Here is a 16,440-nt window from a genome sequence, read left to right on the forward strand (position 1 = left end):
AATAACAGCCTACATCTACAAAACCATATCAAACAAGCAGTCGAGAATAACGGTATGGGGAAGTATTTCTTTAAACAGAGAGAGAGATATTGATTTTATTGGCTATAACAAATAAACATGTAAATGTAATATCTTGAATCAACAAATGCACTTACATCTTACACTCAATTGATGGGCATAATGAGTTGAAGAATATTAATATTTATAGGCTTAATTGCATGTTGTGTGCATTTTGGTCTTACAGTTTCCTTCATCTCTAAACTGCACACCTACAGCACACTTTTATTGTGTCTATTGCAGCCATACAATACTATGCAAAGACCAGTTCAGACATCATGTATCTCTGTGCAGCAGTGCAACCAAGACCACTATAGCAGAAGTGTTTAATCCACAGACTGTTGCTACTTCTGATGCACGTCCAGCTCCCCCTCTGCCAGCTACTCCTGATACACCTTCTCCCAGTTCTGGTCTTGCTTCCTCTGTGCATGGTATTAATTATATTAATTATTATATTTTCTCTCAGGAAAGTTCAAGTGTTGAACGTGTGACTGATGAAGGAGATAGAATGGGCAACGTCTCCTTTGAACAGGTGTGAGGGTGTGGATGTGTGTTTTTTATTTCGGGTTAATTTAACTGGGCCATTTAAAATGTTTTACTGTTGTGGTTTGTTTTCAAAAGTCTGAATTGGGCTGAAAAGATAAGTTGACATTATTTGAAATTTCAACTTGACCTAGTGTTGACTAGTCATTTCAAGGGCATTTGAAGCCCATAAGCTATTGGAGAGCTATCATTTTAAAGGGATAGAAAAGAAGAGAGCTGTTTTGTTACGTTAAGGCAGAGATTAGTCAACAGAATGACGCTGACTACAGTCTTCAGGCAAAAATGCTAGCCATTCCTACAGTAATTAGAGATTGGGGATATGATTGAAATAATAAGTGCCAACTCAGATTAATAGAATACCAAAATAGTAATTGGTTGCAGCCTTAGAATGTTATCTGGTCATTTTTTTCAATTACTATAATTTTCATGAATCAAAATCTACATGCTTCTATAATGTTTTTCACAGATGCCCCTTATTCTCATAGATACAGTTCTGGAAGAGGGTGACAAAGCTTTTTTAAAGCTGTCACTGGTTTGTCGTCTCTTCCGGGACATTGTTTGGACAACAATCATTCCGGGCCTGGGCACATTTCGAGTGGCTTGACAGTAAGCATGATATTTCAGTACAGTTAAGATGTTTGTTTTCCCTTAGAAAAGGAATTACACTCACTGATTTTGAAATCATTTTAAAATTCTTGATTTTTTTAAACCTACAGGTGTAGTGCCATGAAAACATCACAGTGCTGCATGTAAAGACGAGTTTCGCAGGATGTACGAACTGCAGTGCTGCCAGAACTGTCAAGAAACTTATAAAGACTACATACTGGGTATGTTTGTTCTAAATAAATTTTGATATTTTTTTCCTGAGGTCAGAAATTGGTAAGTCAATATATTTAAGGTATTGGGGCTTGAGAGATTGTTACTTTGTGAAAGTGTGTGCTTTTACTTATATTACAGGCTACGTTGGGCATGGGAGACGAGGGGAGCTTGTGGCATTTTACAGCGAAAACGAGCACCCTGGATTCTGCAGCCAGCTTCATGAGTGGCTGGGTGTGTGAGTGGCTGGGTGTGTGAGTGGCTGGGTGTGTGAGTGGCTGGGTGTTGCATTTTTAAATAAAGACTTCTGTATTTGTTTGACCAAAGCATGTAACCAAACATTTTAAAGGCTAGTGTGCCAATAAATGCCAATAAAGATATTGTATTAGCTTGGACAAAGTGTTTGTAAATGGAGTTAATTTCCCTGGGAACTACTGTCAGCCATACAAAATTGGGAGAGGAGAAGCAGGAGAGGGATATCATCATCATTATTATTATTATTATTATTATTATTATTATTATTATTATTATTATTATTATTGACAAAATAGCTATGTATACATATGATATTTTAATTTCTGAAACCACAGCATTTGATATATTGTACTCTATCGTTATACACTATCCAGCATACCATTATTACCACCTGCTTGTTTCTGCTTCTATTATTCTTTTTTTTAGCTCCAATTAGCATCTAGGACACTTTAGTTGCATAATGGTTTACTGGTGTATAATATACAGTAGGTATAAAACACTGTTCACTCTATTAGACACTTCTACCAACAGCTGCTTTACATTGTGAGTGAAAAGTCAGAGACAGAATCTTTAAATCTGTTGCTGCACAGTTTGTTGCAAATCTGCAAATTCTTCATCAGTGCCCATGGGATGCTGCCTACTTGATGCTGAATACAGGACGCTGCCCACATGATGCTGGTTGATGGAGCATTTCCTGTCCAGTAGTGACAACGAGGTGTTTAAATTCTCCAGAGGCACTACTTTGTCGGATCCACTCATACCAACACAGCTCTTAACACCACTATGTCAGTGTCACTGTAGTGTTGTGAATAACCAACAAGCCACATAATAGCTGCTCTGTGGTGGTCCTAAATTGTATGCTATACAGTGCAGCTGTGTCATTCTCATCTGTAATATTTTCAGCACCCTGTTGACAGTGAAGATGCAGAATTACTTCTAATATCATTATTATATATTAGCTATGCCTATGACACAAATAGCCTTCCCCCTGCTGAGTGGTGATAAGAAGCACTGTCTATCTGTAATATGAAGTATAGAGCATTACAGTACAGAGAACAGGTGTGATCTAACAATCAAACACTTTAATAATCAGATGCACCCTTTGACCAGCCTCTACCAGTGCAAAGCCATGATTGATAATGTGCTCTTTATTTCATATGGAACATAACCAAAAACTGTATATCGTAAGTTTTAACTTTATATAATAAGTAAATAATGATTCCTATGATAGCTAATCAATAATTCTGGAGATATTTACCAGTCTAAAATAAATGTATAAAATCTACACACTCTGGCAACTAGTTTAACAAATTTAAATGTTAAATTGTTAAAACAGAAAATTTTAATTAAAGGATTAATGCAGTGAAATAATGGCTTACTCTGCTGGTGAGTGGGACAGATTAATGTAAAATGTATTGTGATATACAGGACAGAGGCAATTGATCTTTTGGAAACAGCAAATCGTATGCAATTATTTGCTTATTGTATAAAATAAAGGAGAAATGGCACACGTGATGAAAAAGAAGAGCAAGAGTTCCCTCTGTTACACAGAATGAGTTACCAGCCTCATAAACCACAAGTTAGCAGCATGCCATATAAGAAAAACAATAAAATCATACACTTTTAAGTTCACATGATTCCTTATGTATTACTTTATTTACAATGTTAAACCAAAAATGAATGAGAAAGTGTTTCCAAACTTTTGGCTGGTACTGTATATATAGCCTATTTTTTGTGATATCTGTGCATTACACTACAGCATGTGTAGTGCTGTAGCCAAGGCTACGTGGTGGAACTACTCACAAGATATGCGTAAATTTAGCGCAACATCGGCGTTATATGCGTATTTCACGTGGCACACAGTGCTTCTTGAACAAAAAAGTAGGGGGGTTGGCGTACAAGAGCACATGTGGGCGGGGTTGGATGTGGGCGGAGTTGGATGTCCAACTCCGCCTTCCTACAGGCTGCAGCGAGACGTACTTGCCGCGCGCCGCAAAACCAGCAAGCTGATTGGCTGTTTCTACTGAGAGGCGGGACTTAATACCTGAACCAGCTCCGTGATTGGTCCAGTCTGTCTCCTCATTAATAATACAGCTGATCTGAGCGAACTGATGTCATTTTTGGGGGGGACAAATCCAACTGTTTCTAATATTGGGTGGGACATGTCCCACCCATCCCCCCCGGTTCCTACGCCTATGCCTCCACTTATGTTTGTTTTTTAGCATTTATCCTGTTACCTATCGTTATAAACCTGTGATGAAGGTGTGCAGCAGTACAGGGTTGTTTTTTTATTTAAACATTTTGGTGGTTCCTGTACCCTTCATTTGCAAAGCCATTTTTTAATATGTGCAACATGCAGTTTTTGCATTTTCTTGTTGAAAAATGGGCATCCCTCACAAAGATGTCATATTGAAGGTTCTTGTACTATTTTTCTGCATTAATGCTGAAACACAGCAATTATGGATACAACATACACGCCATCACAGAGGCTGGCTTTTGGACTTTTTGCTGGGCTAAAATGCAGGATTGGACGTATATTAATAAATAAAAAAGAAGTTGAGCATATGAAACATGAAATATCTTGGGTTCATAGTGTGTGCAAACAATCAAAAGTTAACAAAAATGAAAAGCCTTGCACTTTTCTATTTTACCATACTCTCCCAACCTTTTCTGATTAAATTAAACGGAAATTAAATAAAAGTGTTTCTGGCCTTTTCACAATACTGTAAATACAGAAGCAACAGAGTATCCCAAAACTTCTCACCAGAAGCAGTGCGAAGGTCTGTGTTTACTGTAAGTTCAATTAAGATGTCTTATTAACCTTCACTTTAAGATCATGACTGCCATTCATTTCACACTGCAGCATTTTACTGGGGCAAGAAATCTTCCTCATTATTCTTCAGTGGTTTGTCCATCATCTCTTCTCCCATAACTTCCATTCCAGGAGCACATTCCTTCTGAAGCCCATTAGAGACATGCTGCAGCCAAAATAGACCAGATGTCTTAAAGAATGCCAGTATGTACTATATCATGTACTTTACTTCCTTCATACAATTGCAAAAAAACGTGCACTACAAAGCTGCCCTACCATTATTCTGCCGGCTGTACCACTCTCTCTCTGACACACAATAAAATGTGCTTAACGACACAATGCTGTCATCATCAAAGTGAGAGCAACGTGTGGACATGCTAATGCTCTCCTATGAGAGACGACTTTTGGAGACCATTCGCTCAGCGCCTCAACCTTCGGACCTTATATGGAGCAGGATGGCATCTTGGACAGGACGGTCCACCCCTTTGGATCAACAAGAGGGGGCTGTAGGTGGGTATAAAACCAATCTGATCATTGATAACGCTCATCCTTCCTCTCCTATCTCACTGCCTCTCCTTTACCCCTGTAGCCAAGCCAGTCTTAAAGCATGGCTCCCAAGAAAGCCGAGCCCAAGAAGGAGGCGTCAAAGCCCGCTCCCCCTGCGGAACCAGAGAAGCCCAAGGAGCCAGAGTTTGATCCAAAGAGCATTGCAGTGAGTACTCAGGCAGTACATTTACAGGCATGTAAAGGGGTTTGGTGTAAAATGGTTCACTGTTAAGGGTAGTATCTATATATGTTTTCCTATGGGCCTATTAACAGCCTGACATGGGAAATGTTAAGTTAATACTAACAGTGTGGATTTAACACTGGAAAAATGTCTCTGTTTATGATATTGTTTTTTAATCTTAAATGGTTCAAAAGTGCTTTAATAAGTGAGTATATTTATTGTCTGAACAGAAACGCTTTGTGAAAAATGACCTTCCTATAACATGTGCAGTGTTGTATTTGTTGTCCTCTTTAAAAGTGCAGCCTAAAAAGAACTAAATGTGGAATTATTATCTAGAGTTTATGCTAAAAGTGTTATTATGGTTCAGGGTATTCAGACTGGATCAGGCAGAGAACAAGCTTCTTCCAAAATGTCCAATTAGAGTAACCAACCTCTCTTCTCTGCAGAAAAAAAAGGTTGTGTATTGTATTATTATGTATGGCCCTCAATTAATCATTAAATAAATCGGGTGACTTTGGTAATATTAGTAGATAAACTAACTTTCAGTTTATCCTACTGTTGTTTTAAAACTGACAATAGAAATGTCATTGTCCAGAGTTTTTTCAGGGTGGAATTTTCTGAAACCTCCCTGTTGGCTATCATGGCCTGCAGCAGTTGCTTGATGAACATTATGACTCATGTTTTCAGTCAACCAGCATTTCTACAGTCCACCTGTCTTTCCATTTGTTGTTTCTGGTCCTCAGCACTGTTCATGCAGCTCTGTGTAAAAGCTCCCCTGTGATCCGAAATCGCTTACCCCATCCTTTACCCCAGGGACGCAGCAGGAGGATGGGGTTTCACTGTGGCTCCCCTGGTGCAGAAGGCAGGCGTCCACTATTCCTGGATCCATTAATGGTTCAGGGAAGATTGCAGTTCATGACCTTGATAGAAAGAGCCCAATAGCCTGTTGGGCCCTGTTAGCATCTGGAGCTCTGCTGAGTGGAGGATGGGCAGTTGGGAAACACCTGGTCCAAAAGGCTCAGCCTGGGGGGTCATCTGGTGTTTCTATTGCTTTGTTCATTCAACCACAGAGTTTGCGAGCTAACTTTGCAATTTAGGGTTTCAGCATGCAAAAAAATTAACTAATTAACATGGCAAGCAAACCCTCTTACAAATATAATTTAGTAAAAATTCTGATTTAACATATTGATAGCTTCACTTTATTAATCTATCAATTTAGCATCTTATTTATTTTAAGAACATTTTGTTGAATGAGGTGAGGCACATTAATGTTTACCTTCTACGTGTTCTCTTATTCCAGATAGAATTCAGCTTGGATCAGATTGAAGGTAAGAATATTTTCGACAAATCTTTACAAACTTTTAATAGTTAAAAATAAAGTGTAGCTCCAGGTTTAGGTCATTTTACACTGGCATTCAAACATATGGAGACAAACCGTGCACAGATATTTGTTTACATTTGAGGGTATATTGGAAGCATGCAAATATTCAATGCTAAAAGATGTACAAAAAGTACATCATGAAGCCTCCTTAAGTGTATAAAATGTAAAGTACATGACAGTAAGATGATATAACATGAAGCATTTCAGACCTTTTTTTGTTCCAGTGCCGATAAAAATATAAGAATGGTTTCTGTCTGAGAGAGCGAGAGAGAGAGAGAGAGAGAAAGAAAGAAATTGCCTGCACGTAACACACACAAAAGAATATCAATAAATCTGTATAAAATATTATCTAATTCATTAAAATATTGAATTGCTTTGCACTGAAAACTGAAAAATCCAGATTGTGCGATCTGATACAAAACATGCTTGTACAAAGTTTTTTGATTGGATCTACGTTTTTTGCAAAAAAAACATGTTAATGTTCGATTTTTTGGCTATTAGGAATGAATAGGAAGAAAATTTGATCTGCGAAAAACAAATTTGATACGATGTACTGTCATTTATATCTCACACACCAACTGTGTGTGTATGGAGCAGCTATTGGATAAAGCAGCTATTGTTCAAACGTTTGGACACCTCACGCATTTAGAAGAATCTAGCATTAATATTGGCCTTTTTATTTCACAAACCATTTTTAACAGTGAAATAAACATGATTAAATTCACTCATAATAATCTTTGTCTTAAAATGATAAAAAAATGATTTTCTTTGACCAGCTACACTTGGTCAACACTTTGCAAATATGAGGCATTCAGAGTACTAGAACATTTATTGTCAATGCTAACTTGATTTTATTTTGTCAGGAATAAAACTTATCTCCAAAATGTTTAAAGAAAAGGGAACAAAATATAGAAATCAATATAAATTGATTTTATTTTGAAATACATTATTATAGTATGTTTCTTGGTCCATGCATCATGAAATGGTATGAACAATAAAATACAAAAATATAGCTTATTTTGGCAAGAATTATTTTGTTTTGAAAAATTATTATTTTGTCATAAATATGTGCTTTACCTGAGCATCTTATTTGTCCACACAGAATTTAAGGAGGCCTTCATGCTGTTTGATAAAACTCCCAACGGAGAAATGAAGATTTCCTATGCTCAGTGTGGAGACGTCATGAGGGCATTGGGTCAGAACCCCACCAATGCTGAGGTCATGAGGGTACTAGGGAAACCCAAACCTGAAGGTTAGAAAATCAAAAGTGTGGTCCATTTAATTTGATGTAAAACTTTTAAATCATAATCGATATATATTTTAGTATAAATTTATACATACATTTCATATCCAGAATAAAAACTGATTGAATTGGTATGTGGTTCTTTTGCCTTTAGAACTGAACACCAAACTGATGGACTTTGAAACATTCCTGCCCATGTTCCAGCATATATCCAAGTCAAAAGAGCGAGGAACATTTGAGGACTTTGTGGAGGGTTTAAGAGTCTTTGACAAAGAAGGAAACGGGACTGTAATGGGAGCAGAGCTACGACATGTCCTACAAACATTAGGTGAGCAAATGTGTGAAATGACTTTTACAGCATGGTGACAATGCCCAGGGCCGCCGCTCTGCATACGCAGACAACGCAGCCAGCGTTAGGCCTCAACCATTTTGCAGTTGCAGGGAGCCAAATTGACTGAGAATGAAATGTGTTGAAATTATGACATTATTAAATTTAAAACCCAATGTGAATTATTTATGATACGCTCATCTTTTTTGTCTTTAAACATTGCATGGGGCACCTACTCTACTACTTAAAAGCGGCACGTTATTATTTTTGTGCATAATATAATGCCCCCACCCCTATTGCCTGAAATGGCACGGCTCGGTTTGCTCTGTTGGTTGTTGCCAGATGTGACATTTTCCAGTCAAATAAATAATCAAAAAATGCATGGAGGCGCTAAATCTTGCGCATGTTTAACCATTTTTAAAGTGTATGTGGCCATTCTATACAAAAACTTGTCCAGTGCAATATTTGTGTAAGTTAAAAACTTAAAATAAAATAAACAAATAGGATGAAAAATCGTAACTTATCTGGCAACCTTAGTCCTAACTAAAGTAGCAACGCTACTTGAGTTTGGCAGGAGACAAGTTCACCGCGCGAAGTTGCTACTAAATGGTAATTCAACTATGAAGCGACGGTTTGAGTCTGGAGCAGTTATGACCAGTTATGCTTAGGGCCTCCAAAACCTTAGCAGCGGCCCTGACAACGCCTATGCAGTTATCAAAGTTAAAAGTGGAAGTCCGTAAAATTCCTTTAGAACCATGACTGTGAAAGCTGTAAAAGAAGTATGAATTTGGTGCATTTCTGATATAAAGAGAACAATTTATTAAATCCATGGAATCACTGAGAGTTAGTCTCATAAATCTTTTCCCCTGTAGGAGAAAAGATGACGGAGAAGGAGGTAGAGCAGGTGATGGCAGGACAAGAAGATTCCAGTGGCTGCATTAACTATGAAGGTAACGTCATTCCTATTTCATGTCTTCTGTGCACCAGAGTGGATATTGAAGTTGAGGTCAGTTCCATGCGTAGCATATATCAAGACACCATGCCTCTGCTTATAAAAGGAGGAGGCACATGTCTCTTGTTCTCCTTTTCCCCTCGCATAGCATGAAAACTACTTAACTCACCTTCAGCAGCAAAATTTTAGCTGGATAAGGTTTTTTCCTTGGATTTCTGGTGAGTTTAAACCAAGCACCAGAGCTCTTTAGCTGTACCTTTCTCACACACTGCCCTGCTCCAAACCCCATGGATTACACTTTTACAGCCAAGAGCTCCCCTATCAGAAGGCTATTGGCTAGGCTAACAATTAGCTTTTCCTCTAAGCACTCTGCTCTCAGTGGCCTTATTTAACCAGAGTTTGCCAGAGTTTCTGTTAAAACAGCACCTTAGGTCCATAAGTGAAAGCTGCATTCAAAGGCAATGCAGCAGCTTGGGTTTGTTATACTGTAGCATAACTGGACCTATTTTACCAGCTAGGAGGTCCCACACTGGCCACAGTGGATTTCCCTCAGAGCAAAGGAGCCCCCCCCCCCCCCCCCCTTTTCCTTCTATTATAATAGGGCCACAGTGACTGGCCAGATCATGGTTTTCCCTTCTATACTCTTACTGACCTCCTTGCATCAGAGAGTTAACTTTTTTCAGTTTTAAGAAAGCAGCATAAATCATTTTCAATTAATCAACCTTTATTTAAACTCTGAGTACAATTAAGAGTGGGCATCATTTACAATGTAGCCGAGTCAATACATAGAATACAGATTTGTAAACATTTTAACAATATGATATAAAACATATAAGATGAATATAAATTAAATGGTTAAGTGCAAGGGTATGATTCTACTGTAAGCAAATCAAGTCAAAAAGCAACAACATATAAATAAATATGAGTGTAACTTACAAAACAGTAAACTATACAGAATTACTGTTGCTCATCTTCCAGACCACTAAAGTCGTTCTACTCTCAGGCAGAAATCCTGAACAAGAGATGTTTTGGGTACAGTTTAGATCTGAAAACCAAAAAACAGCCTGACTCTACCCAAGCCTGTACTTGTTCTATCCCCATATATTTTTATTATGAGCCAAGCCCAAATTTTAACTACAAAGAGTCGTGGGTGCCTGTACATATTCATTTTGGGCACCAGAATCTTCCATTATTTTGCTTGGTGAACTGTGACTGCAGACGAGTGCTGCGTGATTATAACATTATAACTTGTTTTTTTTTTTTTGTTTGATCACTGTGTAATTTGTGACTTCCATATGTTGTGATTACACCATAATCTTTATATAAAATAAGCCCCAAACCCAGCCCCAGTGCAGGTTTGGCATCAGGTCAGGCTCGGTATGGGGCAGAAAACGTAAGTCTAGTCTTAGAAGGGTCAGTGACCTGTGCTCCCTCTTGTATGCCCAGGGGAAGTGTGTTCTTGGTATTCAGGTATCAGCTCGACATATGCTCTGCATGGGGATTGCCATCCAGCATCACAGTACCACAGTAACTGACAATCGTCAAGATCCCATAAACAAACCTTGAATCTCAACTACAGAAAAATGCAAAGCAAATTTGTGCCAGGTAGTAGCCAGGTTCCCATGTTAGAGTACATTTCTGTTATTTTCATTTTTCTCTATGTGTTCCCTTTTACAGCTTTTGTTAAACATATCATGTCCGGATAAACGTCAGAGGTGAGTCACATGTAAAATGCTGTTTTAGCCTGAAATTACACTAGCGATACAAGTCCTAAACCTAATTACAAATCTCCATAATGCAGTTTTTACTAGTAGAAACTCTCGTTTCAGAGATCAGCTATAACATTTGTACTAAATGATGTTATGTTACGTTCTAACTCCACCCCGTATCAATCAACCACCCTATAAATATCTGCCCTAACTAACTACCTCTCGTGACGAAAGTTTACAACCCCCTTTTCTACTCTACCACTTCCTATTAAATAAAAAGCGGGGGATATAACTGAACTCCAGCCCAAATTTCCCCGAGTTCCCGTCCCTTATTTCTTTTCTTTTATTTTCTTTCTTTAATTCTTTTAGGCGTGGTCCGCACTTAGCAAATAATAATATAAGATCTAGAGATCTAGAAATCCAATCTGATTCTACTTATTACTGAGAGCACATCCTTAATGTTATACTGACTAGTCATATGTTACCATTGATTTACATGGAGTTTTAGTCTTTTGCATCTATAATTACATTCATACTAGTAAAACTTTAGTTTTACATGTCAATAATAGTATTATTATTTAGCCATAGTATTATAGTGCGGTGACCAAGAAAGCCCAATGCACTGCAAATTGAAAAGAACTGCAAAAACACAAACATCAATCAAAATGACAGCACAGGCAAATGGAGAAACATGCTGCAAATACAGCCACAACACAACAGAAGTGAGTCACACCATAACAGATACTGTACCACCAAACTACAACAGTAAAATCTCAGACTTTGCTATGTGTACAAAGGAAAAGTGCTGCTTCACCAAACGGTAATGAAGACTGAGCCTAGTACAGTATCTTTTCGGGTCCCCTAGGTAAATTCTGTTGTGTTTTGAGGCACATTTCTTTATTTGCAGTGCCTGTGCTGTCATTTTGATAAATGTGTTTTGTGCTTTTGCAGTTATTTTTAGTTTGCAGTGCGTTGGGCTTTCCGATCACCATATTACAGAGATCTAAAATCACAGACAAATCACTGTCCTACTATCTCTCTGCTGCTGAACCAGCGCAGGTCCTTCATTAACCTCCAGACCCAGCCTTTCTCTAGCTTTACATGCCTCAGTAAACAGTGCGAGTATAAAGACAGAGCTTAGGCCTGCTGCTACAAGTTGACATTTCAGTTTAACTCTGTCAGTGTTTAGCTGCTGTGGAAGATGGAAGGACTCCATTGTCAATGTGTGTTTGAAAGGCTGCTATTTTCATAGATTGGAAAAACTGGTCATTATCAATAAAAAGAAATGTCCTTTTTTTTGTTTTTACCACTTTTTAATATTGCATTCTCACACTCTCACAACACTTATATGCTGTTAAGGCACTGAGGATACCAAGTGATGAAGGGTTTCAGGTGTTGTTTTGTTCGATTCCTCCTGCAACAAAAGGTCTCCAACAGTACATAGCAGTCTTGATGGCCCTGCCCTTTTCCCACTGAAACTCCTCCCAAATCTTTAAATCATTTAATGACAATATGCAATGTAGAGATAGAAATATGCTATTTCCATCTGTCTCTGAGGAACATTATTTTTTACATGTAAATAATATCACAATATTTTGAGCTGTGATTTCTTTTGTCTCTTTCAGGACTCTCTCCTGACTGCAGTCTTACTTAGAATTAAATTCTACAATCTCTTGTTCCTATTCAGCACCGAAGAACAAGTTCCATCATATGAAAATCTCTTTCCTCATCTTTTTATCTGTTTTTGTCAGATGCTCTGAATAAATGAACAAAAGTAGAACATTTGTGTAGTTTATTAATGGCACTACACAGGCACCAAAGATTCACAACAGTGGTTAGTAATGGAGCCATCTGGTGGCAAAAAAGTGAACTTAAATCAAGTAGCATGATATCAGCTGTACCCAAGAGCATAGACGTGTATGCATAGACGCCCCATCGACTAACTGTCTATTAACAAATCCAATCTCATCACATCCTGGCTCCAATTAGCTCCTAGAAAAGTCATTAGCCTAGGGGTTCACATACTTTTCCACTCTGTACTGTGAATGTTAACATGTTGTGTTCAATGAAACCATGCAAACATATAATTTGTTTTGTTTGGTATTAGTTTAAGCAGACTGTATTTGTCTATTGTTGTCCAAACACATTTAATGACCAATTTATGCAGAAATCCAAGTAATCCCAAAGAGTTCCCATTCTTTTTCTTGAAACTGTACATATATACATAAATACATACATTTTGATTATATATCACATTCTCACAGTTCTATATGAATATGAACTTGTTTTGTTTGCATTATTTATGGCTTAAAAGCTCTGCATTTTATTTTACAAAGTATTTCCACATGAACTAGGTATTTGTATTGTGTTACAGCATCTGTATCTGCCATGTGAAAATCGGGTACAATGACTGATGGGTGTTTAAACTAATAATAATTCAAAAATCAAGCAAAATAATCAGTTAAAATGTATAAGCTTGTATAAAACATTAACATCTACATGTTTAAGTGTGAAATTATAATGCTTACCATGAATGAATAAATTAATAAATAAATAGAGCCAGAAAACATTTATTCGCATAGGCCTTATCTAAGTGTTGTTAAGTATTAACAGAATTTTGGTATATTTATATGCTCCTCCACTTGGCCCTATATACCTCCCTGTCGCCCCTCACCATTGTGACGTTCAACCTCGCGCCCACCACCACCCCTTCACCTCCCTCATCTTCATTTCTCAGTTTGCTGCAGGGGGGTTTACGCTTGAGATCTCTCTCAAGCAAGCCCCCAGCTTTTCCCTTCCAAAACGCGCCACCGGAAGTGTGCTGCTGAGGGATGAGAGGACCATTTGAGTGAAGCTATCCATTCACTTCCATTCATTTCGGGGTGTCTTTGAACCAATAATAAATGTATTTCCAAGCCGTTTTCGATTATGACACAGCCCGTGTTCTTTTTTACAAAGAACAGATTTTCTGTAATTTGATCCATAAGATTAATAATCTGTTCATAGCTTTAGAAAATAACATTTTTATAGAACTATGCTAACTGTCATGTCTTGGCCCTGTCTCGTGTCTTTGTGTGCATTCCCCACGTGACCTGTGCTCCCCTGTGTCTTCCGTCTCAGTACTTTTCCACCTGTGTCTCATTTGTAGCTCCGCCCCTTCCCCAGGTGTTTCCAATTCTAGTGTGTTTGTGTTGCTATAAATAGCCCTGGTCTACCACTTTGTCTCTGTCGGTCTTTGCACCTTCCCCTGTCGTTCGTCTTTCTCTGTGTTTCATTACCTCTGTTCCTCGCGCCTTAGTCTCTGTGTTTATCTCTAGTTTTATGTTTCTAGTTTCCTGTTTATTTCCGTCTCCCTAAGCTCCTTGTATATATCCCTGCTTTGTGTTTATTTTTCTAGATTAGCTACTTGTATTTATTCCGTTTGTTTATTATAGTACTTCTTGTTTGTTTAGGTTTATGTTCTCTAGTTTCACTCGTTTGTTTTGGTTTTTGATTATTCGTTTATCTTTGTTACGTGTTTACTTGTTTCATTGTTTATTTGTTATTTATTTATTAAATCATTCATTTTCCCCTTACCTGCACCTGTGTCCGCCTCCTCGTCTCCCTGCCTGGGTCATTCGTGACACTAACGATGACGTGAAATCAACGCGACCCAAAATACCGTGCTGTAATGTTTGGAGAAGTTGCTCCTCTTAATTCAAAAGAGCTGACTGAATTAGAACAGGGTCAAAGTAACCTTTTATTATGTAAATATAATACTACTACTAACAGTGATAATACATTGTAGATAATAAGATAGTATAGTATATAGTATAGAAGTAAGATAGACTATGATAATTATAATGAATAGATATAACTGTAATTTATATTACACATTTATTATTATCATTACAGAGTTTCTAAATGCTTGTTATATAGACAAACTATGAATATTCTTCAGTGAATCCGTGGACTGATATTGGCTATCAGTAATTCTAGTCTATATCTGCTGCTTATTCAATAAAAGCCCCATTCTGGGACGGAATGGAGTTTTTCTCACTGTGGACTGAATAGGTCTGTGCAGCTTCTATAAACAGTACGGCACACAAAAGTTTGCACGGCACACGAAAGATTTGCTTCATGCTGGCGCCTGCGCATTCTCTCACTTTCCTGGTTAACGGCCCACGAGAAGCCGATCAGGAAGTGACACGATTGGCCTCACCTGGCTCAGTTGAAATCAGCGGGATGGCTTGGTCCAGTTAATATATACTGTCAATGCTCTCAAGCAGTACTGAACTGTGCCCAAGCATACGTCATACAGTTCACAGTTCAATATGCTACTAACAATGAAGTACAAAAATTAAAAATGAGGTACAACACATTCATCAAAATGCTCATTTTTTTTTCTCTCAGAGAGAGCATGAGAGTGGCCCCATCCCTCTCAACACACACCCCCACCCTCTATCAACACACACACACACAGTACTATAACCTTTTGCTATGAAGTTTTCTAGACACCACATAAACCAAGTCTCCCTGAAGCCGCGGGAGTCTCCCGCATTTCGGTAGCGGCTCCCTGATGCCCGCGAGTCACATATAATCTCCCGGAATTAAATGACAGGACGCTATAATGCAGTATATTGCATTATAGTTGTTCATTTCAGATTTTTTTGCTGTATAGATTAGTCTCACTTTAATATTCTATTTGTGTATATATTTCTGTAAAGCTGCTTTGTGACATCAGTTGTAAAAAACGTTGTACAAATAGATTTGATTTGATATTGTTGCCTTCAATTTGTTTTTTTAATCAGTATTGTAGGGTAATTTACCACAGCATGATAAAACTCGGATGTGAGAAATCTCAGAACATAAAATGATGACCAATGAGTCAGAGCTTAGAATTTAAAATATATTAAAGTTTACTTGAAAAATAGTTTCAGCATTACAGATATATAAAAGGAACAAAAATAAATAGATATATATTAGATAAGAGTAAAAGTACATCAACGAGTCAACACATAGTGTAATAAAATCTCGATAGATCAACACAATCACAACCCAGAGAGAGAGAAAGAGAGAGAGAGAGAGAGAGAGAGAGAGAGAGAGAAAGAGAGAGAGAGAGAGAAAGAGAGAGAGACTTTTGACTTTTAACAACACTTTATTATAACTAAATCATGTTAAAGTCTAAACATGTAAAAGTCATTTTTGGCCATCTCAGCCATTAAAATCATAATTAAAATCAGGACATTATGTCACAAAAAATAGATAAATAAATAACATGACTTTTTTTTTTTACTGAAATTGAGGTGCAAAGCAGAGCTCATCCTCATAAACTGAGCACACTGCATCCCCACACCACCACACTGCTCTAAAAGTCATAAACTCAGACATACATTTATAGTAATTAAAATCAATTAAAACCCTGGATCTGACAAGTCTAGAGAGGATTGTTACTGCGTTGGTGTCAGCTGCTTGAGCCACTTTGTTCTTGCGACTAATGTAGACCGCCAACTTAGCCTGACCAAAACCACCCTCCAGTCCTCCATGACAACCCAGGCAGTGCGGGTCCCCCACCAGGCCATTCGCCCACTAAAACAGCAGTGCTTTTCGTCCAGTTCACTTTAGCAGATGATAAAAT

General features: G+C 37.8%; 1 protein-coding gene and 1 long non-coding RNA gene across 3 annotated transcripts; both read left to right on the plus strand.

Annotated features, from left to right (window-relative positions):
• The first annotated feature begins 533 nt into the window (after nt 1-533).
• Nucleotides 534-1,815, plus strand: LOC111191543 (uncharacterized). Of its 2 annotated transcripts, XR_002649518.2 has the most exons (4): nt 534-589; nt 1,086-1,206; nt 1,317-1,427; nt 1,558-1,815. It is a non-coding gene; the product is annotated as an uncharacterized LOC111191543 (long non-coding RNA). The 2 variants fall into 2 exon arrangements; XR_007438274.1 differs by lacking the exon at nt 534-589 and having other exon boundaries at nt 905-1,206.
• A 2,509-nt stretch (nt 1,816-4,324) lies between these two features.
• myl4 (myosin, light chain 4, alkali; atrial, embryonic) lies at nt 4,325-12,603 on the plus strand. Its single transcript, XM_022666741.2, has 7 exons — nt 4,325-5,195; nt 6,511-6,538; nt 7,694-7,843; nt 7,989-8,162; nt 9,035-9,112; nt 10,792-10,829; nt 12,449-12,603. The coding sequence occupies exons 1-6, from the start codon at nt 5,091-5,093 to the stop codon at nt 10,818-10,820; spliced, it is 564 nt and encodes a 187-aa protein (XP_022522462.1). The 5' UTR covers nt 4,325-5,090; the 3' UTR covers nt 10,821-10,829; nt 12,449-12,603.
• The last annotated feature ends 3,837 nt before the right edge of the window (nt 12,604-16,440 follow it).

Source organism: Astyanax mexicanus, chromosome 3, assembly GCF_023375975.1.
Source record: "Astyanax mexicanus isolate ESR-SI-001 chromosome 3, AstMex3_surface, whole genome shotgun sequence".
Lineage (NCBI taxonomy): Eukaryota > Metazoa > Chordata > Actinopteri > Characiformes > Acestrorhamphidae > Astyanax > Astyanax mexicanus.